The sequence below is a fragment of the Lacerta agilis genome, chromosome 4 (genome assembly GCF_009819535.1).
Source record: "Lacerta agilis isolate rLacAgi1 chromosome 4, rLacAgi1.pri, whole genome shotgun sequence".
In the NCBI taxonomy this organism is placed as follows: domain Eukaryota; kingdom Metazoa; phylum Chordata; class Lepidosauria; order Squamata; family Lacertidae; genus Lacerta; species Lacerta agilis.
Genome location: NC_046315.1, coordinates 49,062,580 through 49,087,309, shown reverse-complemented (window position 1 = coordinate 49,087,309; position 24,730 = coordinate 49,062,580). Strand labels below are relative to the sequence as shown.

The window sequence follows — 24,730 nt, the reverse complement described above, 5'->3', positions numbered from 1 at the left end:
TCTGTTCAGATGTGGGTAAGACAAAACCAGTGTAGATTGAGTATCAGGTTAATTGAATATGAATATTAAGTTAATTGAACATGATAGCTTTTTTTGGTGCAACTTTCCTTGGTTTCAAATCAGCTGTAAAAGAAAATGGCTCATTTACAGTAGTCTTTCATAGAATAGAAGATATGCTTGTGAATTCAGCACTTTGGCTAGAGGCACTGCTTGCACATGTGTATCACTAATATGAAACCATTGTCCTTTGGATGATTCAGTCTCTGAAGCTGAAGATAAAAAAAAGATGTCATTAAATTCCAGCAATTTGGCAAGAAAGTAATTTTACATTGGTCATCTAGGGTAAAAACACTGGTGCTACTTACTTTGTCCAATCTTGCCATGGAGGACAAGATCAGAAAGTTGGTTGTTAGTAGCTCTCGTCTTCACATAGGCAGTATAGTGACCAGATCTCATAGTGCCACTATGTTCAACAATACCATACAAAGAGTACAATACTCTTGAACTCCCCTCTACAACATTCTGTGAAAACAATATATCCAAAATACTTCAAGAAGGTTGATTTTATAATGCATCAGCAAAAACCGTAACGTTTGGTCATTCTTCCGCACTAGTAAACAGTTATCTTTTTTTATAACTAAGCTTGGCTAATTAAACAGGAAACATGACAAGGGACAGCATTTATCTATATATATAAAACACAAGTGTCTCTGCATCCATTCCGTGTGTCCCTGGGCTTGCGCTACTGCGCATGTGCCCCACAGACGGATTGGATCGGAGAGACATTGGGCTGGGAGCAGCGGCAGCAGTTGAAGCGGCGGTCAAAGCAGAACGCCGGCGCTCCAGAGGACGAGGGGAGGCCACGCTGCCACTCTTGCCGCTGAAACCAGAGCCCCGAGGCCTAGCGGCCCAGAGCAGCCCGCCCCGCGGAGCACCGACACTCTGGAGGACGAGGAGGGACGCCGCACTCCTGCAGCTGCCGTCTGAGGCAGCAAAACGAAACAGGGATCCATATATTGGAAACGGGATGGGAAGGGGGGGCTGAAGACGAGGGAGGGGGTAGCAAAAAGACTGTCCGAGGACTACATTTCCCACTTACCTGAGGCGGAGGAAAACGGAGGTTTCTCTCCTGACTGCGGTGGCTGCGGCCTTGCGTTGAGGGAGGGAAGGGGTGGGGGCGGGGGCGGGCAGGCCCCGGCTGAGGCCCGGAGCTGGCGGAGCAGCAGCCACAGCAGAGGCGGATCGGGGGGTCTATGGACCCCGCCGAGGCGGTGGTGCAGGAGAAGGCCCTCAAGTTCATGGTGAGGAGGGAAAGAACAGGGAGAGGATGGTGGGGAGATGCGGTTGGGGGGGGGGAGTTGGCAATGACTTGCTGCTTGCTGTGGTAGGAAGAGGAGGGGGATGGCGGGCGGGCGGGGGGCATAAATAATCAGAAAGGGAAGCTCTATGGCGAAAGGGAGAGCGGAGGCTGTGGTGTATATGGAACCCGCTGGCAACCCCAGAATATCTGCGAAATGGGTTTAGGTAATCGGGAGGACCATGGAAGGCATACATGTTGAAAGCTGAGGATTCTGTGGGATGTGTTGGGGGGGGGGGAGGGCCCCCCCAATACAAAAACGAGATAAGCCCGACTGCATGGTTGTCCACTTTTTTGACCACATACGTTCTAGCGCCTGTTATTTTAACGGGTTTAAACCACTAGTCTATTAATAAAAGGAGCAGTTCAAACAAATGAGCCTAGTGTTTTGTTAAAAACATAGCCAAATTATTTTATTATTCACCCTTTTCTAAGAATGAGACTAAAAATTAAAGGATAAAACAGCCCAAAAAACACAAATTATATCTAAATAGATCACACCCCACTAAAATTACAATCAAAGGCCTAGGTGAATAACTCGTGTTTTTGCCTGACACCTAAAAAAGAGTGATGATGCTAAGCATACTTCCTAGGACAAAGAGGGCACCACTGCAAAGGCCCATACCCACACAGAGAAGAGCCTCAGATGACAACGTAGGGCTCATGTTGGTTCATGTGGGGAGAGTACAGCCCTGAGCCCCTTAACACTTCATAGGTCAAAACCAGCAATTTGAATCAGGCCCAGAAACTAACTGGTAGCCAGTACAGTTAGGCTATGACTGATGTTTTGTGCTCAGACTCATCTTGCCCCAGTGAGCAACCTGGCTATCAAAAATAGAAAGTGGTGTGGGTGAGCCCTAAGAAAGTTCATTAGCATGTATTTGAACAAGGCAAGATGTTTATTTAAGGTGTTGGTGGAACCCTGGTGGTCCAGGACTGAGGGAATACCAGGGGATCATCTTACCTCAAAAGCAGTGTATGGACTATCTAACCTAACCATTCTGAAGGAAATCAGCCCTGAGTGCTAACTGGAAGAGCAGATACTGAAGCTGAGGCTCCAATACTTTGGCCACCTCATGAGAAGAGAAGACTCCCTGGAAAAGACCACGATGTTGGGAAAGATGGAGGGCACAAGGAGAAGGGGACGACAGGACAAGATGGTTGGACAGTGTTCTCGAAGCTACCAAGATGAGTCTGACCAAACTGGGAGGCAGTGGAAGACAGGAGTGCCTGGCATGCTCTGGTCCATGGGGTAACAAAGAGTCGGACACGACTAAATGACTAAACAACAACAACATGGGCTATCTAGTATTTGGGGGAGCTAGAATAACTTGTTTTCATAGAGCTCACAATTAAATGAGTCAGATCTAGAACGAAAGAAACAGCATTTCCCAGGACAGCATGATGGCCAGGAGAGACGTATGGTTATTCCAAACCAGTCACCCTCATCACATTAGGCTGCTTACTTTAAGGCCACACTGGGGCACTCAAGGGAAGGCAGAAGCCAGAAATTATGAAGGGTGGGTTTCAGAGAAAAAAAGGAGGTTGGGTCTTTGATGTACTGAGTTTGAGACAATGATGGCTATTTCCGCTGGGATGCTTCAAGAAACAAATGGATATTTGGGATTGGAAGGAGGGAGAAAGTTCTGCTGTAGAAAGGTAGGATCAGATATATGAAAAGCACAGGCTGCTATCAGGTTTTGAATGCTCACATACACATAGTGAGCATCTCTTTACTGGATACACACATGATTTTATGCGCACAAGTTAAACTTGTGTGAGCTGACTTTTTAAAGCTGTTCTTCATGAGAAATAGGCTAGTGAAAAATGGTTGAAATCTGAATAGACTTTCTCTTTGCTTACCTTGCACTTAACTGAGCAGAAAGGAGCCAAGTCTATTACTTCAGGAAATTTTATGTGCTTGTTCACTTTTTGGAGATTATATCCAGTCTAGAAGGAGAGCAGAGACAGTGGCAAATAAAATGCATAAAAATGACACAATCTAGTGATTTAAGAACAAAGCTTCTGATCTTCAAGACAAGAATTCTTACAAATTTAAATTATTTCTTTTATAGCTGAAATATAATTGTAATATGGCAATAATAATTTTCCCAGTTTCTCTCTCGAGCACTTTCCTGTCAGCAATGCTGCTTACAGTGATGAAGGCAAGGACTTAAAACTTATTTTACAGAAACATTTATACCTGTTGAAATCTTTTTAAATGAAGCGTTAGAATTGGAGGAGCGAGAGAAATAAGCATTTGTTTTTTGGCATTAGTGTATACATGTTTCTTGACATCTGCAGAACAAAAGGAAAAAAATGACTTATTAGATTTTAAAGAATGCTGTCATGGAATTGTTCTAACGCAATATAACGGATCACATAATTTGAGACTTCAGGCCCACACTACCGAAATTTTAAGTCCCGCTTATTTCTTTGTAAATTGCTCAGTACATAGTGAAATCTCCATAAATTCCAGATTTAAATAAACATGCTAAAACTTTGACTGCTTTGACTGAAAAGAGCTCAATTTATGCTACTCTGATTCTGAGCTCATGCTTCATGGAGTTTTTCTCTTTAACATAATGACCTTTATAAATTTGTAACATTCAAAATACAAACAAATGAATGTATACCAGCCTTTACCAACTTTGTACCTTGAAGATGTTTTTGACTACAGCTCCCATCAGTCCAAGCTGGGAGCTTGGGAACTGTGGTCCAAAACATAGGGAAAACAACTGTTTTTGAATAAACAAATATCAAAGCTGCTCCTCCCATTCAGTTTTGCCACTATATGATTAGTTTTCAAAAATACAACTTCAGCCAAATTGTATACTCACTCTAAACGACTATTTCCAATTCTCTAGGATTACTTAGGACACTACTACATGCAGTTGTCTATACCTTTATAACAGCTACACATGCACTTCCTACTTCCCTCCTGGCTCCCTGTGAAGTCATATATGCTAGGCTGACATGGTAAGAAGTTACAGGTAGGTAGCAGTGTTGGTCTGCCATAGTAAAAAAAATAAAAATCCTCCCAGTAGCACATTAGAGACCAACTATGTTTGTTCTTGGTATGAGCTTCCGTGTGCATGTGTATCTGAAGAAGTGTGCATGCACATGAAAGCTCATACCAAGAACAAACTTAGTTGGTCTCTAAGGTGCTACTGGGAGGAATTTTTTTATGGTAAGAAAAGATTTAATATTGTCTTTAAAACAGAACAAGTCAGCATACTTTTTCCAGGGGTCTTTGCTCCACAAACTTGCCTCTGTGTGCATACATCACACAGCAGTTTATTGTTCTCACAAAGTTTCTCATTATGAGTGAACTGATATAAGCAATGAAGCACTGAACCTTCTTCTGTGTTAATAGCTTCTCTGTTTGCAAGGGTACAAAATGCTGTTTCTGGATCCTCATTTACTACTTCATACATTTTTGTCTCGGAATCATGAAGATCATTCAAGTTTTCCGAATCATCACTAGGCTCTTCATCCAAGGATAATTTGTTAAAGCCATTGGTAATATCCTCATCTTCATCAAGACTATCGTGTTTGGTAGGCAGATTGTCACGTTTAGTAATACACTGTACAGCAGAAACCAAGCCTTCTGTGGTAACAGCCATTGTGGTGTCATTGTTTGCCTCTTGGTCAGAACTTGCTGTATTTTCATTCTGTACTTCAGTTGTTCCCTCTTGCTCATCCATACTCTCTTTCTGATCCATGCACTGCTCTTCACATGGGTTACATGACTCCTCGTCTTGTTTTAGGCTAGTACCCTCAGAATCATTTCCTACAGTTTCACTGCTGCAGTCATGATCACCTTCAGTTTTTTCAGCAGCACAGATATCTGTTAGCGGGATTACCTTTTCTTGCATTTTTTGCTGGCGGCGTTGGTTCTGTCAAAGGAAATACACAAGAAATTAAGGACACCAAAAGGACAATTATCCTAATTTGTGCTGTACAGAGATATATAAAATGATACGGCATTTAAGTTTGCTATAAACTGAGCTTCCAAGTTAATTTACATATAGATGCTCTTACGAGATGTAAGCAGTAAGGCTGTCTTCAAACCTAAGGCCATACCATGATCTGGCGTAGATGAAATAGTTTGGTAGGTCAGCCAAAGGAACTTAATAGGTAAAAATAGGGGATTTACAACAATTTGTGGGAAGGAAGCACCTAAGACAGGGATGGGAACCTATGGCTCTACTAATGCTTGGCTACCCCCCCCCCCCAATCAGCCTTCATCACTGGCCATTCTGGCCAAGGATAATGGAAGCTGAACAAGGCTAGACCTCACTGCTGTTTTAAGAGCAGATATTCCACCGTTTTACAAATTAGCAATCTCCCTGACAATTTACCATGTTGGCTAAAATAATGCCAATGCTCTCTCAACACTTGGTTGAGACAGAATGTGGATGAGGATGCCTATCAGAAAGTAATGCAGTACAAAAAAATATGTATTTAGTCACATATAACTATGCTCAACTTTAAAAACTGGACTGAGGTGAAAATGTTGCTACACAGTCCAGATGAGCAATAAAACAGCCAGTTCAATCTGGCAAGACAGAGCACCGGCCTTAATGCCTGGGCAACAGGGATGCATACTTCTATTCAGAATAAGAGCAGTAAGAGGTCTGTGTTCACTACCAGTTATATGGCTACATTGCAGCATAATATGTTAGGTGATCTGCAATTGTCATGTGATTCTGCAATGACGAAGTCCTTACAAGGTCAACAGATGCGCAAACAGCAGGAGATGGGAGAAAAACAAAGGCTGTATAAAATAGGAATAAGCAACTGCACAAGAGTAGGAGAATGTGGGACAGAGGGCTTTCTTAACTCCCCTACCCAAACCCTACAATGCTCAGTGCAGTACTAGTAGCTACTCTTCTACCACCCATATTTAAGAGATAAGTGTACAGAATTGCTTTCTACTTTGCTACTCTACTAACCTTTGATTGCTTTTTGGCCATTTTCTTTGCCTTTTTCTGGAGATGCTTACTTGTACCAGGAGTCTCCTCTCTCTCCTTCAAATAACAATCATTCCCTGTGTTGTCTTCATCATCTTCAATCTCTTTTTCCTGCATCTTTCTAACATTATTATTATTATTATTGGGTTTTTTCTTGCCTCCCTTAAAAAGAAAGTGATAAACAGTTCAGATACATGATGGGACATCATCCCCAATATTTGGGTTGAGACTGGCACATCAAATGAACAAAGGAAAACAGGATGGGGGGGGGAAGGAATATTCAACTGGATATTTCTATTGTTCACAATAGTTTGTTGAAAAGTGGGGTTTTCTTTGAATCTTCTTAACCGCATTCAAATTTAAGAACAATGGGAACAATTGTCCCTGCTGTTTTAGCAGGGAGGAATGGTTTACTCCATTAGCTTTTTAGGAACCCCATACAAGTGATGGGATTGAGAGCAAGCACCCATAAAATGTAATAATTAATGGTAAAGGTAAAGGGACCCCTGACCATTAGGTCCAGTTGTGTTCGACTCTGGGGTTGCGGCGTTCATCTCGCGTTACTGGCCGAGGGAGCCGGCGTACAGCTTCCGGGTCATGTGGCCAGCATAAGAAAGCCGCTTCTGGCGAACCAGAGCAGCGCACGGAAACATATAAATTTAGTACACATATAAATCTGTAAAGCTGTATGCCTGATTTTGGAAATTTTCTTACTGCACACCTCACTGCCCCCCCCTAAAAAAAGTTATTAAAAATTTGAAAACTTTCTCAAAGCATGTCCCTTGAGGTACACGGCACCTATGCTGATGGGGGGGGGGATCAGCAACCCCTCTCATATATGCAGAACTTTCAGCCAGTGGGTGCCTCTGTTACTGACAGAAGATGGAAATCAATTTCATATTATTCTCTCTTCTGCAATCCTATGCTATATTCCATGCTGTTCTGGAGGGTTCCCTGCTTTTTGGAAATGATTTTCAGGGGATTCTTGGGGCTGGAGGAGGAATTGGCAAAAAATGCTTCCCTTATTTTAACAAAGACGTCTACTACATCAAAAGCTCTTCTGTGAGCACAAGGATACCAACTGTAGAATGACTTCTGTTTGCACAATTGAAGTTCTCCTCCCTCTCCTCTTGCTGAACCCGGAGGGCTGGGGGAGTTGTGGGAGGCATGTAGGGGAAAGAGAGGGAAAGGAAGTTTTGTTGCACAAGCAAAGTCATTCCATGAGCACAACAGTCTAAAAACCAAAGCAATCTGATCTTACCTCATTTAAGACAGGGAGTGACAAATCAAGGAATGACTCGTGTACTAAAGAAATCTGAAATACACATTTTATCATAGTATTAGAGTTTAAGAACAATCATTGTATCTTCAGTTATGTGAAAATAAGTTTGTTGAGAAATAATCCCCAGCTTTGAGGGGTGGGGGTGGGGATCCCAGTGCTGTGAGTGAGAGAGAGAGTGCTCAAAGCTAAGATTAGGTGCCAAAAAAGGATAAGAAGTCCCATTCTTGGAAGTAGGAAAGCAAGATACAAAAGCAGACTGGACTGCTATTATCACTCTATTCTTTCACCTGAATGTAAATACCAACATTTTTTTTGGAATTACAAGTAAAAGCCAATAGGTGACTGGAAATCTTATACACCAACTCCTCCAGCTTATAAGATTTCCAACTCTGCAAGAACTCTTGTAGAACTATAGGATATACTCATGCACACTTCAATTCCCCCATCAAAGGCAATGTCTGGGATGTAGGTCATTAAAGAAATCTGAAGTCAGCAACAGCAAAGAGAGCCCTTGTGTCATTCTGCTTGCCACCAAATTTATAAGCTATTTAGGTTATATAAAAAAGGAAAGTCACTTACAGTTTGGCACTCCTCACACATGATTGTGCTTGTTAATTCTCCACCAAAAATACGGTCCACAAAGCTCAGTGTCACCTTTCCCTTTTCATACTCTGAAATATTGAGAAAGCATTAAAATCTGAGGATGTTATTGTATTAAGAGCTATGCTGAGTTGAACAAGATGATACCCCCACTCCCAACCAATGAGCACCATGAAGAAATTATAGCTCCTGACTAGGAAAAGAGAAGTGAAATGGAGTTGAATAATAGTTCCCAATGGCACAGTGAACATTCTATATATTAATTATTGTTTTTCTTTCTCCAGTAAATAGATGGGTTGGAATCTAAAAATATCCAAAGTATTTGCTCATGTGCACTGGAATTATTAAACACATGAAACAGCCCCACTTCCCCATATCACAACCTGCTTTTGAAAGTGCTTTTGACTGCCAAACAAGTTTGATGCAACTTTCAGTTATTTATTTATCAACAAGGATCTGGTGTGAGTGGAAGGCACCTCTGCATGCACATGAGGCAGGAACAAAATAAATTTCCCCAATAATTTCCCCTGGCACTTATCACATCCTTTTCTGGAGAATCCTCAGCAGGCCTTTTTGTGGTTGTGATAGGGCAGAAATGTGCATATGTTTCACATGCAACTCTTTGGATACCAAAATTAATATAGAAACAATGTCCAAGGTGAGGAACTGATAGATGTTGTTACCTTTGATTTTCTTTTTTAGTTCTTCATTTTCTTTATCAGTAGAATTATTCAGTGCCTTAAAAATTCCAGCAGAAATACGCTAGAAATAAATATAATTGTAAATGTTTTACAAAGCTAACCAATTTTGGGTTTTGTTTTGTTTTTGTTTATTTTACTAAACATCAAGTTTAATCACTACCTTAACAGTAAAAACAGACACCTACTCTACATATTTCTGTATTATAAAGCAGGGGTTTCCAAGCTTTTGGGGCCTACGGGCACATTTGCCAATACGTACTGAAAGGTGTCCTGAAATAAATACTCTCCATTATAATTAAGATACACATATTTTTTCACATTTCTGATTCTGTGACAGCCCAATTTCATGCATATTTACTCAGAATTAAGCATAGACACCTTTCCCAGTAAGCAGCAATGGATAGCACAGTGGGGCTGAACCACTCACTTGACCTTTGTTCTGCCCCACTTGCGCACTAAGAGGACAGGGAGTTCCAGGCTGCAGACATTCTGTACTAGATACTTACTTGGATTTCTTCTGTTCGCATCCCGTCTAATAAATAGCGAAGCAGTTCCTGGCTGTCTTGCTGTTGATAACCTTTAAATCGTAAAGCTCTGTTAAATATAACATAAGGGATAAAGATTTAAATTTAAAATATTACAGTAAGGACACAGAAACATTTAAAAAGTGGGGAAATAACTTGGTAGGGAAAAAACAAAGGCTCACATCACTTAACAGATCTCCTTTTGTTTTTGTTTTTTTACATTATTCTAGGAAGTTATAAAAAAGAAACTTCCTTCTTTCATTTTATTGTTCCTTACATAATTTTGGCAGTCATTAGAAAGATCAAACATGTGGTTTCTTAAATAAATGTACAGCACAATCCTTTGCATGTCTAATTAGATACCACTGGCCTTGGTAATGGTTTACCATGAATGTGGTCATCTTGGTTGCTTTGCTCCCCGCAATCATGGGTGGGGGAACAAGCCATGATCCCTGGCTTGGGGTTATGTCCAAACCACGGGTTGTGATTTGTTTCATTCTCAGCAAACCATAATCTGTAGGCCTTTTCTTGGTCACTGTGGCATAAACTAATCATGATTGAAAGTGAGACATGTAGACATGAAGCCTGTTTTCAGCTTCAAATATTGATAAGACAATGCTAATATCTCATGATGTACAGGAAGAAAATACAACCTAAAATGCCTTTACCCAATCCAATTGCTCTATAGACCAACCAATATATGCAACTCACTGTTTTATGCAAGCTTTTTCAACATTATTAACATTACAACTCAGGCAGATACTCACTTTTTACAGATCTGAGTGAAGAGTTCTTTCGGGGTCACAGTTCCTTTTTTAGTCTCTTGCATTTCTGTCAGAAACTGACACATGGCTAGTGTAAGAGGTCTTGGCTGATCAAGTGTAACTATCATAGGTTCCTGAACACCACACAAAGAGAGCATTTGTATTACAGTACATACATTTTAAAAAGTAATTTGCCATTCATTCATTTGAAGCGATATAGAGAAACATCTGGATTGCCCTCAGCAAAATGTGCATTTTTGTAAATTTTGTAGCCTGTATCCACCGCAGCACTTGCAAAGGAATTGTCACACAATGGGAATTTATGCCCCCCCTCCTTCACACAGCTTGTCATGAGGGTCAGGGACCCATGAGGAAAGAAAATGCCTGGGATACAAGGGTTTGAAAAGGAGCTATCATGGGAATAACCATGTGGATTTCAGAACACCTGCCTGAAAAGGAGAGTCTTCAGTGGTGGAAATTGGTTTGTTTTCTGAAAGTGTAATTAAGGCTAAACACATCTGTTCAGGCTTAGACATGATGCTCAACTGTGGTTAGCTAGAAACTGAAATGAAAGCTTCTGATATCTTCAACATTATAACACAGGAGCAGGATGAGGTAGTAAATGAGCCTGGGGCTTATTCATATAGCACTAAGCCATTGTATCTGAAACAGGCCACTGCGTCAACTGACCTGGCCACCCCCCAAATTCCAGACTGATCAAAGAACCCCCAGACACAGGTTGGTTTTTTTTGGTACAGCTTGCTTAAATCCGCCTCTTAAAATTTTTTATACACCGTAAAGCAACAGCTAAACATACCGTTATTGAGAATTCTGGTGGTTTAAGTGTAACTGCCAAGTCCGGCATTTTAACCTCCTTTAGCAGCTCTCTCAGAACTGGTGTTTGTGATAAGTTCTGTAGGGAATTTTTTTTAGAGTCAATGATTAACACGTTTGGGAACTCACTGTCATACCTAGAAACTTATTTCCTTATGTTCAAAATCCTTTTGAGACCACAATTTATTCAAATAAAGGCAGCGAACAAGATTGTCAGCAAGAAAAATGAGCTTTGTCCACAAATTTCCCCCCACTTGTCCAACTCATGCTATTAGCATTCAGGGCAAAGCCTACCCTAAGAGGTTTTGTTCCCCAGCAATCAGACAAATGCATTCAGGATAATACATTTAATCATACTGTCTACATAGGGATTTAAAAGATAAGAGCTTGCAACTTTACATTTGTCAAGAAACAGAACTGGTAAGCAATGAAGCTCGTGTTGCTACTTCAGCACAAATGAAGGGGGGGGGATCAGGAATCTAGGAATTGCTAGGAATCTCCACCATACCTGCAGAACTGCATTAAAGAAACAGGTATTCCCCAGGTTACTGAGGCCCTTCACTGTCACTTCTGCATTGCCATTTAAATGAAGTTTGTTGTCCTTCACCAATATCTCTTTTTTCTCCCTCTCTTCCTCATTTCGGTGGTCCTTTATTTTTTTGTTTTCCAATGGTTTGTTTTCTTCTTCTTTTGATGCTGAAATAAAAACAATTCATTTTGTGTTTCAAAATGCAATAAACCGAGAGATGTTGGGATGCAGCAATTACTAATACTACTCAGAGAAAAGCTAGACCTCCTAGCATCTATTCATTGCTACAAAAGTAAATTGGCATTTCTAGTACATTCTAGTCTGGAAGGTGACAGTGAACAAAAAACCCATCAACTTCTAAATCAGTAGGCACGTCCCAATAATGTCAGAACTTACCTGTATTCTGCATGTTCACATGTGCTTGTTTTCTAATAAAGTCCACAAGTTGGCCCAATTGACTGTTACTATTGTATGGCACATCGTTGTCACACAAATAGCACCTGTGTCCACAAAAAAGATAAAAGAAGATTAATAAAAAACACCCAGAAGCTGGCTTCAAAATAAAGTGCATATCATGATATAGACACATTTCAAATAAAGCTTTATTAACATATGATATGAAAGTGGTTATCAGATCCTTAAAAAAAATTAAATCATCAGCTAGAATTCTGCAGTTCTTTACAACAAAATGTCCAGCTATTAAGTTCTCAGAAGCTGTTGTCTATGACCAGCAATTTTAAGACTAAACTTGATATATTGTATAAATCATGGAATTAAATCTATATTAGCAGCAAATTCTAGTAAGTTCACTTAGAAGACTCACAGAGCTGCAGAGTTCTTGTTTCCTAATAAATCAATACAAGATTAACAAAATCTTAGTACTTTACTATTGCTACTAGTTAACATGTATTATTTAATCCTTAATTTCTGATGTACCGTATAAGATTTTGTGTGTGTGCCAGAGATATTTATGAACAATTTACAACACAAGTGCTATGACAAGATGGGGATGGGATGCAGAATCACGAAAGTGGTGAAGCCTCTCAAGAAAATAGAAAGCATTTATGATAAACCATGTTACTGCCACTAAAAATATGAAATAATGTTTGTACTCTGGGATGAATTACAAGGCCCTTAATTAGTATGACAACCCAAGAATTTAGGTAGCAATTCCCATTTTTGTTATAGGTTGCACTCCATGTGTGCTGGCACATATTCAGAATAAGAGCTCCATAATGGTTTTTATAGGAAGATGGTGTAAGGGGAACCCCTCATACAGGAGGAAGAGCAAACTAAGTATGCAGCCAAAGCATGACAGAAATGGTAAATAAAATAAGTCAGGTACACTGCACAAAAGGTTACATAATAATTCCAATAACTTTTAGGAAAAAAACATGTATCCTTCTAACTGGAATATTGACAAACTCACCACACACTCCAGTTGTCCAAACTGAGAACCAAACAATGAGGTTCTGATCTTGGTGTTTCATAATGCTTTATGGCATGCTTTTCTTGAGAATTTCTGCCACAGCCCTGGAATAGCAACAGTTGCAAATACAATAAAGATTACAAGTCAACAGTTACTGAATTAAACTTTTTAAAGTGAAACCTTCCAATAGTTGCAATAAGGAATAGTTCCACTATAAGGAGTACTGTTCAGTGCTAATGAAACAAAGCAATTACACATTTCCCACCCTTGATATGCATATTATAGGGAAAGAAATACCGTGTGGCCACATTTTAGGCATAACCATATTGAAGGTCCGCCTTCTGCTCCCTCTTCAGATTTCTCATGGGTCTCACTGTCTGATGTTCGGCAATCCTGGCAGGAGCTCCAGTCCACATTCTGCAACACCTTTTTTAGGCAACCTTGTTCCAATCCTTTGCGAAGGTGCTTGCATACAGGTTCTATTGGGATGTTTCAACAAGGCAAGGCAAATTTAAAAGGGACATTATTTAGAACGAATGTGGTGTAGACATTGGTAGAGATACTCCAATCTCTGCTGTACGGTGCAGCTCCCAGATGGCTTTGGGCAAATTATTGTCCTGCAACCTAACCTACCTCACAGAATTGTTGTGAGAACAAAAACGATACAACTCTACATCTGCCACAGTAGCTTCTTGGGTGCACAGTGAGACACTGGTGTGATAAATGAACAAAAACCTAAGACACATAGCCAAAGAACTGTGAGAAATAGTAATAGTTGCTGGTGCTGCTCTACTAAAGCTTCCAGCAGAACTTGTGAATTTTTGTACAAAATGAAAGCTCTATAGCTCTCTGAGCAAGACATGTTTTATTTGTTCTTAAAACATTTTTTTCTTTAAAAGAATCAGATGTCTTTCTTTAACTGCATGAACTTATATAAGCCAGTATCACTGCCTTCTTTCTGACATGGTCTTAATGCTCTGTCCTTTCCCAAGCCCCATTCCAATGTCCTGTTTTTGTCATATATCCATTGAAAGAGATTTAATAACTGAACAAATGGATATTATTTAAGAATCGGAAATAATGGGATCACAAGCACAACAAACCTGTTTTTATACAGGGAGGTTCAGGCAGGAGAAGAAAAGTAACTATGTCATTTCATACTGAGGATAAAGCTACACTGCTGTTTCATCTGCTCATCATGACTATGATCATACAGCATCAGGGTTCCAAGCTAATCGTCAGATGTTTTGTCCTAATTCAGATAAAACTAGGCAATGAAGTCAACAGAAGTTGGGCAAACGTAAATGTTAATCCATAAATTTCAGCGAGAAGGGCAAACCTTTCCTTGGAGTCAAACCTTTGGCCAGTCCAAGGCCTACTGTAAATTAAATAATGGGATTGCCTCTTAAATATGAATTTAAATACTGTTGTTCTCTACATGATTTGATTTGCACTAAGACAAACACCTTCATAGAGATATTAAATTTCTGCCAAGGAAATAAGAGTATAAACTCTTTCTTCCTCGGAGCTATGAAACTGATTGACAGTATTTGCAATTACAAAGCATACCTGCTATATCAGGTGAGTCATCTGGTGGCATGTTTTTCCCCTTTGTTCGTCTTTTTCCCATGCTGCTGCGCCAAGATTTTATTTCACACCAAACACTTATGGCCTAAAAGAGAAAGAAATATTATCATTCTCAATTTTAGATCAGCGTCTGAAAAAGACTGCATAAGTATGGGCCATGCGGCACATTCTTATGCATGTTTACTCAGAAGTAACTACCACATAGCCAAAGCCTTCACCCAATCAACTGTTAAATAGATATGCCTTTTGCACTAGCTGATCATTACATTTTCACACAGCAATTCCATGCATGTTTACTCAGAAGCAACACAGTCTCTGTATGTGGATTGCAGCCCCGGATGTTGAAACACTCAACCCTACATTTTTTTAATACAGTATTTCCAACTATCCAGGTCATCCTAAATTCAGCACTTCCGTTTCTGTGTAAGCAGTTTATCATTCTCAATTTTGAAGGAGACCTAAAAAACTAAAAGCAACTACTCTAGAAGACATTCAAGACCCAATTCCTCAAGGTGATGGTGAACTCTGAACATAATGCCAACAGTGCCCTTCAGCTCTCTATATTGGACAAACAGGCCAAACCCTACGCCAAAGGATAAATGGACATAAATCTGACATCAGGAATCACAAGACAGAAGCCAGTAGGAGAACACTTCAATCTTCCAGGACATTCAATACAAGATCTCAAAGCAGCTATCTTATTACAAAATAATTTCAGAAATAGACTTGAAAAAGAAGTTGCTGAATTACAACTTATTACCAAACTGAAAACTATGGAGAGACCTGGTCTGAATAGAGATATTAGCTTATTGTCTCATTACACATGCTAAAGCTATTTTTGGTCACCTGCATACTATCTTTTGCTTTTTCCTGTAGGACTAATTGCAGTCATTAACAGTTGTCAACAGGTTTACCATACCCATTGAGCCAAACACCCATCTCCCACTACCCTTCTGAGAAACACCCCACCCCACCCTCCCACTATATATAAGGGCAGGGGTCGGCATGGTTTACCGGCCATGGGCCGGATCACTTCCACAGAGATTGTCCGTGGGCCGTGCTGGCACAGTGCGATGCCAGAAATCGTGTCTGCGCATGTCGGCGGTGTTGGAAATCGCGCCTGCGCAGAAGCAATTTTCGGTGTCTGGACATGCGCAGATGTAGCTTCTGGTATCTGCGCGTGCGCAGATGCCATTTCCGGCACCACTTGGCAAGTCCCCACACCGTGCTGGTGTAGTGCAGCGTGCAGAAGACTTGCCGAGGTTTGCGGGTGGCTCGTGGCCCGGTAAAACTGTCTTTGTGGGCTGCATCCGGCCCATGGGCCACAGGTTGCCGACCCCTGTATAAGGGTCTGGTGACTTCTGCTTCAGTGTAACTGAAGAACTGTGCATGCACATGAAAGCTTATACCAGAACAAACTTAGTTGGTCTATAAGGTGCTACTGGACAATTTAAAAAGACAATTTGAAATATATAAAGCCACAAGTAAAACCAAGTGTTGGGAATAAATAGCTAACCTACCCTGCATGCAGACCTTAAAACAGGTGAAAACATTTCCCTACAACTTCTTATCCCCGCGACTTGCTTGGCCGGTGCCATTTGCTTAGCGCAGGTTAATGGCAGGGAGCGTGCTCAAATTATTGCGGGGGCCAAATCCTGTCTTTCCATCTTAAGAAAATCCCTGCGAAACTTCTGCATGTCCTGTTGTTTTTAACAGGCGCAGGACTAAAGACCAGCAAGAGAATTGGCAACTTAACCGGCAGCTTAACCGGACACGGAGTGCTGCACTTCTTGGACCCAGCTCGTGTTCCTGCGCAGTCACACAAAACCTTATCCTCCTCTCCCTTCATACCCAGGAGTAGAGCCCTTAAGAGGTTGGCAGCCTCAGGTGAGAAGGGCAAAATATTCTGCCTCTCCAAGAAAGCCAGCCAAGCCAAGGCAGACCTGGCATTATTGCCGCCTCCTCCTCCTCCTCCTCCTCCTTTACGACTACATGGGCTTAAGAGGGATGGTACTACTCACCTGCAAGCCTTTAAGCGAAAAGTCTGGTGAAGGAGATACAAATAAAGCCCCGCGACAGCACCCCGCATGCCTGGAGATACCAGCAGTCCACACGGCTCCGTGGCAGCTTCTGCGGCGCGTCACCGTCTCAAAGTGGAGGAAGAAACACGCAGCTCGCGACTGGCCCAGCTCTGCTCTCCTCCCCCTTCAGAAAATGAGCTTGCTGCAATTTCTACTAGAACGCGCCGCAACTTGCCGGGTGGGAGGCAGCCTCCAGCTTTGATTGGCCACGTCACCTTAACCCGCCTAGTCTGCCCTTACTGACAAAAGCCAGAGCCAATAGGAAAACGTAGCTGCGTTGCGTCACGGAGAAGAAGACGAAAGTAAATGAAGCAGCCGGTGAGGGCAAAGGGCGGGGGGGGGGAGAGCGAGCGAGCAACAGCGCTTCTTAGCCGGAAAGAAACGTCCCGGATTTAAACGTTTCACGACATATCTCTGCGTCTGAGGTGGATATTTGCGGCGGATATCAACAGTCCCGTAGAGCGGCACAAAAAAAGGCGGCGGGGGGGAAGCGGTTGACGGTTCGACGAGCATAGATTTCTTACCGTAGAAGGGCCGCTTTGCTGAGCAGGAACTTCCGGTACGTTAGCTGCCGGAAGGAGACTCATTGGGAGGAAGTCTGTGGTCCAGATCTAAAGTGAACCGAAGGATAAACAAGCCACACCGAGTCCAGCTTCCGGGTTCGCTTTGAACTTTCCAGGACAGAAGGGAAGGATGCTCGTAGGCGGGAACTTTGCTGAGAAATCCGAGTTTTTAGTGTGGTTTTGGCCAGCTGCCAGCATGCTCTCCCCACCACCAAAGTAGCAGCAAAGGCAAGCGGTCATGATATTTTAATTTGGGATAGGGTGGAGCTCGATTTATATTTCCGTGTAGATAGATAAAGGTTCTGTAACAATATGGAAACAGGGTACTTGGAGTCCTCCTACTTACAATAAATCAGTTGATTGCAGTGGCTCTATCCTATGACTAACATGGAATATCAACCCTTAATCAGAAAGAAAGAAATGCCCTAATGACTATCTGCTTACACGGAAAATAAAGTGCCGAATTTAGGATGACTTGGATAGTTGGAAATACTGTATGAAAAAAAAAATGTAGGGTTGAGTGTTTCAACATCCGCGGCTGCAATCCATATACACCGCTATGCAGACTGTATTGCTTCTGAGTAAACATGCATAGAATTGCTGTGTGGCAATGTAAATGATCAGCTAGTGTAAAAGGCATATCTAACATTTGATTGGGTGAAGGCTCTGGCTATGGGGTAGTTACTTCTGAGTGAACATGCATAAGAATGTGCCACATGGCCCATGCTTATGCAATCGTTTTCAGAGGCTGATCTAAAATTTTTCAATGTATACCTCAAATCTTGTATGTTATATGAGTTTCCAAAGAACAGTTATCAAGTGATCCATAATCCGCGAACCTAAGTCTGTAGCCCTGTATCCACTTAAAGTTAAAGGTAAAGGTACCCCTGACCATTAGGTCCAGTTGCGGATGACTCTGAGGTTGTGTGCTCATCTTGCTCTGTAGGGAGCCGGCGTTTGTCCGCAGACAGCTTCCGGGTCCTGTGGTCAGCATGACTAAGCCGCTTCTGGCAAACGAGAGCAGCACACGGAAACGCAGTTCAGCTTCCCACTGGAGCAGTACCTATTTATCTACTTGCACTTGACGTTGCTTTTGAACTGCTAGGAGGGTAAGAACTGGGACCGAGCAACGGGAGTGCACCCCGTCACAGGGATTCAAACTGCCGACCTTCCGATCGGCAAGCCCTAGGCTCTGTGGTTTAGACCACAGCACCACCTGCGTCCCTCCTGTATCCACTTACTTGGGAGTAAATCTCATATAACTCCATATGACTTGTTGCTGAATATGCACTGTAAGGCTGCAGTCATATGCAAGCTTATCTGGGAGCATCAGAGTGATCCTCATCCTGGTTAGAGATCAGAAAAGTAGCTGATTGCCCCTTGCATCCCAAATCCTGTTGGCTTGGAACTGGCCAGGTCAAAATATGTGTGTGTGTGTGTGTGTGTGTGTGTGGTATTTTTCCGTATGAGTTTTGGTATTCTAGCTCCTGGCTGGGATAATTGTGGCATAGTCCACAAGGTTTTGAATCTAGTGCATCCAAAGGTGCCTCCTCCCACAGGCAGTAGGGTAACTACTGGCAGTAGCTTTTCACTTGAAACTTGGGTCTTTGCTGCAGCCCCCCCACCACCACCTGACGAAATTACTACTTGCTATCTTAAACTTCAGCACTGGGTTGTGTGTAGGAATGCACTGTAAACCACACTTACCACAGTGAACATGCATAGGATTGGGATGCAAATTTACAATCCCATGCAGTCATTTGGAAGTAAATGTGCATATTATTGGGCTGTCAATAAAACAGATGTTGATTGGAATCTGTGTTTCAATACCTTTAATGTGGAAAAATGACATAGAAAATAATGGTAATATTCTGGAACCAGTTAAAGATTTCATGTGTTTGTCCCATCAAATATAGCCATATACAGCACCAGAAGCTGCAAATACTAACACTTATTTTCCCCTAACTTGTTTAGGAATCACATAAACATATCTAAAATGAGCAACTTGGAAGAGGCTGAACTACAACTTTCTGAATTAGATTTACTTTCTAGTATGTTCCCCAATGAAGATGAATTTAAAGTGACTGACCAACTGGCTTTAGCAGAACTGAAGGATCACATTGACAGATGCACCTTGGAAGTGCCATCATCAAAAATACAGTTTACATTGAATTTAGAATTAGACACTGCAGATGGAAATAAGGTAAGACATCACTGTTTTGAATGAAGTATGGTATTTGAGACTAGATATTTAGTAATCTCTATTTCTTTGAATTCCTTTCTAGATTCCACTTTCTTTGTTTTGTGCTTTCCCATTAAAATACCCAGCTGTTCTTCCAGAAATTACTATCAGGTACTACATATTTTGATATAGACAAAAGTGGCCTAAAGGTTGAAATGCATTGTTTATTCTGTTGTAACATAAAGTCTGCATTTAACTGTCTTATGCAGTATAATTATTCTAATGACTGCAGTGAGAATTCAGGGATGTATTCCCCTCCCCCACAAAGCCAATGGAATCTTTAAACTTTATCCCTCACACACAAAGAAGAAAGAAAGGGAAGGAGATTGTGTGAGCCCAAGGTCACCCCAGAGCATCCCCAATAATTAAGGAAAACTAGATTCTTCCATTTTTTAAATCCTTCTTTCATTTGTATTCTAAACAATGCCATCATTCCTCCCCCTTTAGATCTCCATCTATAAGCCGATCACAGCAGGTACAGCTGAACACAGATCTTATAACCTACTTGAAGACACACTGTGCTGGTGAAGTCTGCATATTAAGTGCAAGAGAATGGATTAAAGAACATGGCACTGCTTACATCAGCAGAGATTCTTCATCTTCCAGCATGATGAAATCAAGTATTCAGAAGTCAGATAATGTTTTCACTAGACTATGGATTTACAGTCATCACATTTATAACAAGCACAAAAGAAAGAATATAGTTGATTGGGCTAAGGAACTCTCTCTGTCTGGATTTAGCATGCCTGGGAAACCAGGTATCATTTGTGTAGAGGGCCAGCAGAGCCTGTGTGAGGAGTTTTGGGCAAGGTTTGTTTTTCATTTTATATCTTGCATTCTTGAGTTGCTACCTTTTGGTGGTTTACTTCAGTCATAAATTCCTGAAACCAATATTTTTCACTGCATATTCAGAATCCTTCCTGTGCTTACTTTGCCAGTTACACTTTACAGCACCATAATTTAGCGCTGCAATTAGGCAGTTGCTTGATCCTTTTAGCCAAGTAAAAATTGGCTCAATTTTTCAAAGTTCTGTGTGCGCACACCTCACAGAAGAGGGATGGCATGATGAGATTGTCAGTGACTGTTTCATCACCAAGAAAAACATGATGGAATGCTTTCTGTTGGCATAAGAAAACTTACGAAGTAGAGGCAAGAGAATACAATGGTCACTTAAATTAGGGGTAGCCAACACGGTGCTGTCCAGATGCTGTGGACTGCAAATCCCATCATCCCTGACTGTTGATCATTTTGGATGGGGTTGATGGGAGTTGTAGTCTACAAGATCTGGAGGGTACCTTATTGAAATTCACAAATTTAAAACACATGACTTAAACATGGGAACTAGTTTAGCACCCAGAGGGCTACAATTCCCAGCACCCTTAACACGCTACCGTTCCCATGATTCCTTGAAGGAAGCCATCTTGTTTTAAATGCACAATGTGGGTGTGACTTAAATCAGTAACAGTATAGGAATATACAGTATAGGAATTTTATGAATTCTTTATGTCTTGAGACCAGACATGGTTGCAGTTCAAGATCTTAATGTCAGAAGAAACTTTCAAGCCATGGTTCAGGCCTCTTTTTGTTGCCGAAATGTTTCTGGTGGCATTGTGAGGAAGGCAGTATAAGTATGCTCGGGAACTATAAACTAGTAAATGGCTTCTAGTTTTCACCAGTGACTTCATCCTGTTTCTCACAACCTCTCTCTTTCAAGAGAGAATATTCATCACCTCAACCACTAACATGGAATGTGAATACTGAAAATAGGCCCTTTCCAATTATAGTCCCCCTCAGTGGCGAGGAGGCTGACAGTCCACTAGAATCTCTTTAGTTAGTAAGGGGTTATATATAAATATATTAAAGTTGGTAGAGCATGGTAGAGTTGGTTTGAGCCCCACCTTTGGCAAAAGATTCCTGCATTGCAGTAGGTTGGGCTAGATAAACCTTGTGGTCTCTTCCAACTCTATAAGTCTATAAGTGCCTAGGAGGGCTTCCCCTGTAATTTATATAAGTTACCCACTTTCATTATAATAGAATATATTGGAAAACAGATTTAGGTGTATTGTAATGGATACTGTGGTGTAATAAATACAACACTTTGCTTCTAAGAATATTTATATAAAGAAAGGTTTGTCACATTTTTGTAATATTGTTCCTTTTACAGTTTCAGAATATATTAGCCCATGTCTTGTTCTATTGAAAACACTAGGATTTAAGTTAATTGTGACTAATAAATTACATTGGCCTCAACAGGACGGTCAGAAGTAATTTTAGTTGGGTAGGGCTTATTGTGTTTTCTAAATTTGTGATTCTCTCGTTGAATTTAGAATCAGAAGATTATCATGGCAGAGAATTTTAATACGTCACAGAGAAGACATTTGCTTAGAAGGGACTGAAGCTGAACTGGGAAAACAAAATAAGTTTTTTGCTTTTGAAGAAAAAATATTTGATGCACATGGTGCCAGAGGAAATCACATGGATTTGGGACAATTGTATCATTTTTTACTTGGCAGTGGATGTGGTGATATTTTTCAACTATACTTTGGAGTTGAAGGACAATAGATCATCAAGAGGTGGAAAAATCACATGGAACACTTAAATGAAAGTTTAGCAGTCCTCTGTGGGTGACATGCAATTGTGGTGTCCCACTTCTGTTTATGACAATAGGACTTGTACCTCTTCCTCTCCCCTTTTCATCCCAAATGTTTTGTGGGACCTTCTGGAGCATTTTGGGGAGTGGGTTGGCAGGAGAAAATCCAATCGCATCCACTGGTGTAATGTTGGATCTTGTCCTATGTTTTTACTTTTTAAAAAATAAATACTAAGAACTTTACTAATTTATATCAGATAAATTATGAATGTCCAAACAAGTTTGCTTTTAATTTAAGATAACATTTTAATGCTAATGACAAACAGTAAAAACAATGCAGTTGATCTATTCATCTAAATAATTCCCATAATCTCAAATACCTATGTAGCCTAATCCTTTGCAGAATTAAGAAACTCATTGAAATAAATGGGCTTTGATAAAACTACCGGTAACTACAGTTAGTTTTGCTACACATTTGCTACACAGCATTTTTCAGGTATGAACTTCTATCTGTTCTTGTCTGCACATCACAAAATACAATAGCTATTTTTTCACATAACCCACTTGCAAGGTTGACTACATCATCATGTTTCCCACTTTAGGGGTAGCAAAATTGTGTAGGTAGGTAGGTTGTGCTTGTGTTACACATAGATAGGCAAAACCTTTATGTCTGCTACACCTCTTACAGCTGGCTGTCACTCTGTTGCCAACACATTTCAACCCAATGTGTGGCAGCTATGAAAAAGGTGAATTCCATTTTAGAGATTGTTAGAAAAGGGATTGAAAATAACACTGCCAATACTATAATGCATTTATATAAATCTATTGTGCAGCCTCAGTTGGCATGCTATGTACTGTTCTAGTTGCCATATCTCCAAAAGGATACTGTGGAGCTGAAAAGGTGGAGAAAAGAGCAACCAAAATGATCAGGCTGTTAGGGGAAAAGTGAGTAAGCGGAATATGATAGAGGTGTAAAATATAAAAGCTTATGCCAAATATAGGATGGCTATCCCTAATCCTATAGAAGGTATTTCAGACTATGCCTTTTATTTCCACCTTCTGTGAAACTTGGAAGTTCCTGAGCGTATGCTTATATGTTGAACATATGTAGGACAGGAGTCTAAGGCCAGTACACTCCTGTCCTACAGATGTTCTACATATAAGCATACGCTCAGGGAAAATAACTAGCAATGAGCAGGCTTTCAGGAAAAGATACACCTTACAGATCCTCCATTGAACTACCCCTAATGAGCCCCAGAATTCTCCAGTACATAATTTGAACACTATCTTAATCCTAAACTGGAAAAAAAATTCCTCCTGTCAGATTCCATGTATGCTACTAAGATCACTTGTTTTTTTAAAAGCCCTATTTATCAGGGCACACATTAGCCTCCCATCAAGTGTCTGACACAGGGGTGCCAACTTGAATGAAATGTGGGGACTGGGCAGAGAGGTAAGTCCTGCCTTCACAATTGATCACTAGACACAGGACACACACACCGTTTGAATGGCAATGTCCATCAACGTGGGGTGGGGAACCGAAGGAACCTCGGCCCCTAGGAGTTGACATTTATGGTCTGAGTGGGGTATCAGAGGTACCTACATGAGACAACCCTGCTGCCTGTGGCTGTGAACATAACTTTTTTAAAAACAAAAAAACACAATTATTTATGGTGAGCAGATTGTGGACCAAAACGTGTAAACCCCAAAGTCTTGATTCTGCTGCAGAGCCCAAAGGTACAGGCAGGGCGGATTTAGGTTTGATGATGCCCTAAGCTACTAAAGGTAATGGGGCCCTTTATATGTCCAGCTGTCCTTTGTAAACAACAAATTGTCGCGTTTTTTGGTGTTGAATATATGCTATATGGTAATTTATGGACCTAATAGGTATCTAAAGCTGTTTGCCACTGTTGCTGTATGTTGTTGTTTAGTCGTTTAGTCATGTACGACTCTTTGTGACCCCATGGACCAGAGCACGCCAGGCACTTCTATCTTCCACTGCCCGCAGTTTGGTCAGACTCATGTTGGTAGCTTCGAGAACACTGTCCAACCATCTCATCCTCTGTCGTCCCCTTCTCCTTGTGCCCTCAATCTTTCCCAACCTCAAGGTCTTTTCCAGGGAGTCTTCTCATGAGGTGGCCAAAGTATTGGAGCCTCAGCTTCAGGATCTGTCCTTCCAATGAGCTGTTGTTCAGTCGTTCAGTCATGTCCGACTCTTCGTGACCCCATGGAGCAGAGCACGCCAGGCACCCCTATCCTCCACTGCCTCCCGCAGTTTGGCCAAACTCATGCCAGTCGCTTCGAGAACACTGTCCAACCATCTCATCCTCTGTCGTCCCCTTCTCCTTGTGCCCTCCATCTTTCCCAACATCAGGGTCTTTTCCAGGGAGTCTTCTCTTCTCATGAGGTGACCAAAGTACTGGAGCCTCAACTTCAGGATCTGTCCTTCCAGTGAGCACTCAGGGCTGATTTCTTTAAGGATGGATAAGTTTAATCTTTTTGCAGTCCATGGGACTCTCAAGAGTCTCCTCCAGCACCATAATTCAAAAGCATCAATTCTTTGGCGATCAGTCTTCTTTATGGTCCAGCTCTCATTTCCATACATTACTACTGGGAAAACCATACCTTTAACTATAAGGACCTTTGTCGGCAAGGTGATGTCTCTGCTTTT

At 41.2% G+C, this 24,730-nt stretch overlaps 2 protein-coding genes across 3 annotated transcripts; one reads left to right on the top strand and one right to left on the bottom strand.

Moving 5' to 3' along the window:
• Positions 1-88: 88 nt before the first annotated feature.
• Positions 89-16,939, bottom strand: USP16 (ubiquitin specific peptidase 16). The gene is made up of 18 exons (XM_033146891.1): positions 16,605-16,939; positions 14,566-14,668; positions 13,294-13,475; positions 12,997-13,100; positions 11,964-12,067; positions 11,547-11,734; positions 11,022-11,117; positions 10,208-10,338; positions 9,423-9,510; positions 8,899-8,977; positions 8,195-8,286; positions 7,595-7,648; positions 6,316-6,495; positions 4,596-5,256; positions 3,561-3,655; positions 3,221-3,307; positions 366-522; positions 89-269 (listed from the first exon to the last, which is right to left on the bottom strand). Exons 2-18 carry the CDS (start codon positions 14,624-14,626, stop codon positions 145-147), a joined length of 2,484 nt encoding a protein of 827 aa, XP_033002782.1. The 5' UTR covers positions 14,627-14,668; positions 16,605-16,939; the 3' UTR covers positions 89-144.
• Positions 16,940-17,024: 85 nt separating this feature from the next.
• RWDD2B (RWD domain containing 2B) lies at positions 17,025-22,403 on the top strand. Of its 2 annotated transcripts, none has more exons than XM_033146889.1 (5): positions 17,025-17,089; positions 19,203-19,430; positions 19,513-19,580; positions 19,917-20,279; positions 21,797-22,403. In XM_033146889.1, exons 2-5 carry the CDS (start codon positions 19,224-19,226, stop codon positions 22,029-22,031), a joined length of 873 nt encoding a protein of 290 aa, XP_033002780.1. In that variant the 5' UTR covers positions 17,025-17,089; positions 19,203-19,223; the 3' UTR covers positions 22,032-22,403. The 2 variants fall into 2 exon arrangements, with proteins under 2 accessions (XP_033002780.1, XP_033002781.1); XM_033146890.1 differs by lacking the exon at positions 17,025-17,089 and adding an exon at positions 17,428-17,455 and having other exon boundaries at positions 19,202-19,430.
• Positions 22,404-24,730: the final 2,327 nt, after the last annotated feature.

Excerpts from the sequence above, each read along its gene's own strand:
- RWDD2B (XM_033146889.1), top strand. The coding sequence starts at position 19,224 with ATGAGCAACTTGGAAGAGGCTGAACTACAACTTTCTGAATTAGATTTA. Across the intron at positions 19,581-19,916 it reads CTTCCAGAAATTACTATCAG|ATCTCCATCTATAAGCCGAT; the intron begins GTACTACATATT and ends CTCCCCCTTTAG. Across the intron at positions 20,280-21,796 it reads TGTGAGGAGTTTTGGGCAAG|AATCAGAAGATTATCATGGC; the intron begins GTTTGTTTTTCA and ends CGTTGAATTTAG.
- USP16 (XM_033146891.1), bottom strand. The coding sequence starts at position 14,626 with ATGGGAAAAAGACGAACAAAGGGGAAAAACATGCCACCAGATGACTCA. Across the intron at positions 8,978-9,422 it reads TGCGAACAGAAGAAATCCAA|CGTATTTCTGCTGGAATTTT; the intron begins GTAAGTATCTAG and ends ATTTATTTCTAG. Across the intron at positions 5,257-6,315 it reads TGGCCAAAAAGCAATCAAAG|AACCAACGCCGCCAGCAAAA; the intron begins GTTAGTAGAGTA and ends TTCCTTTGACAG.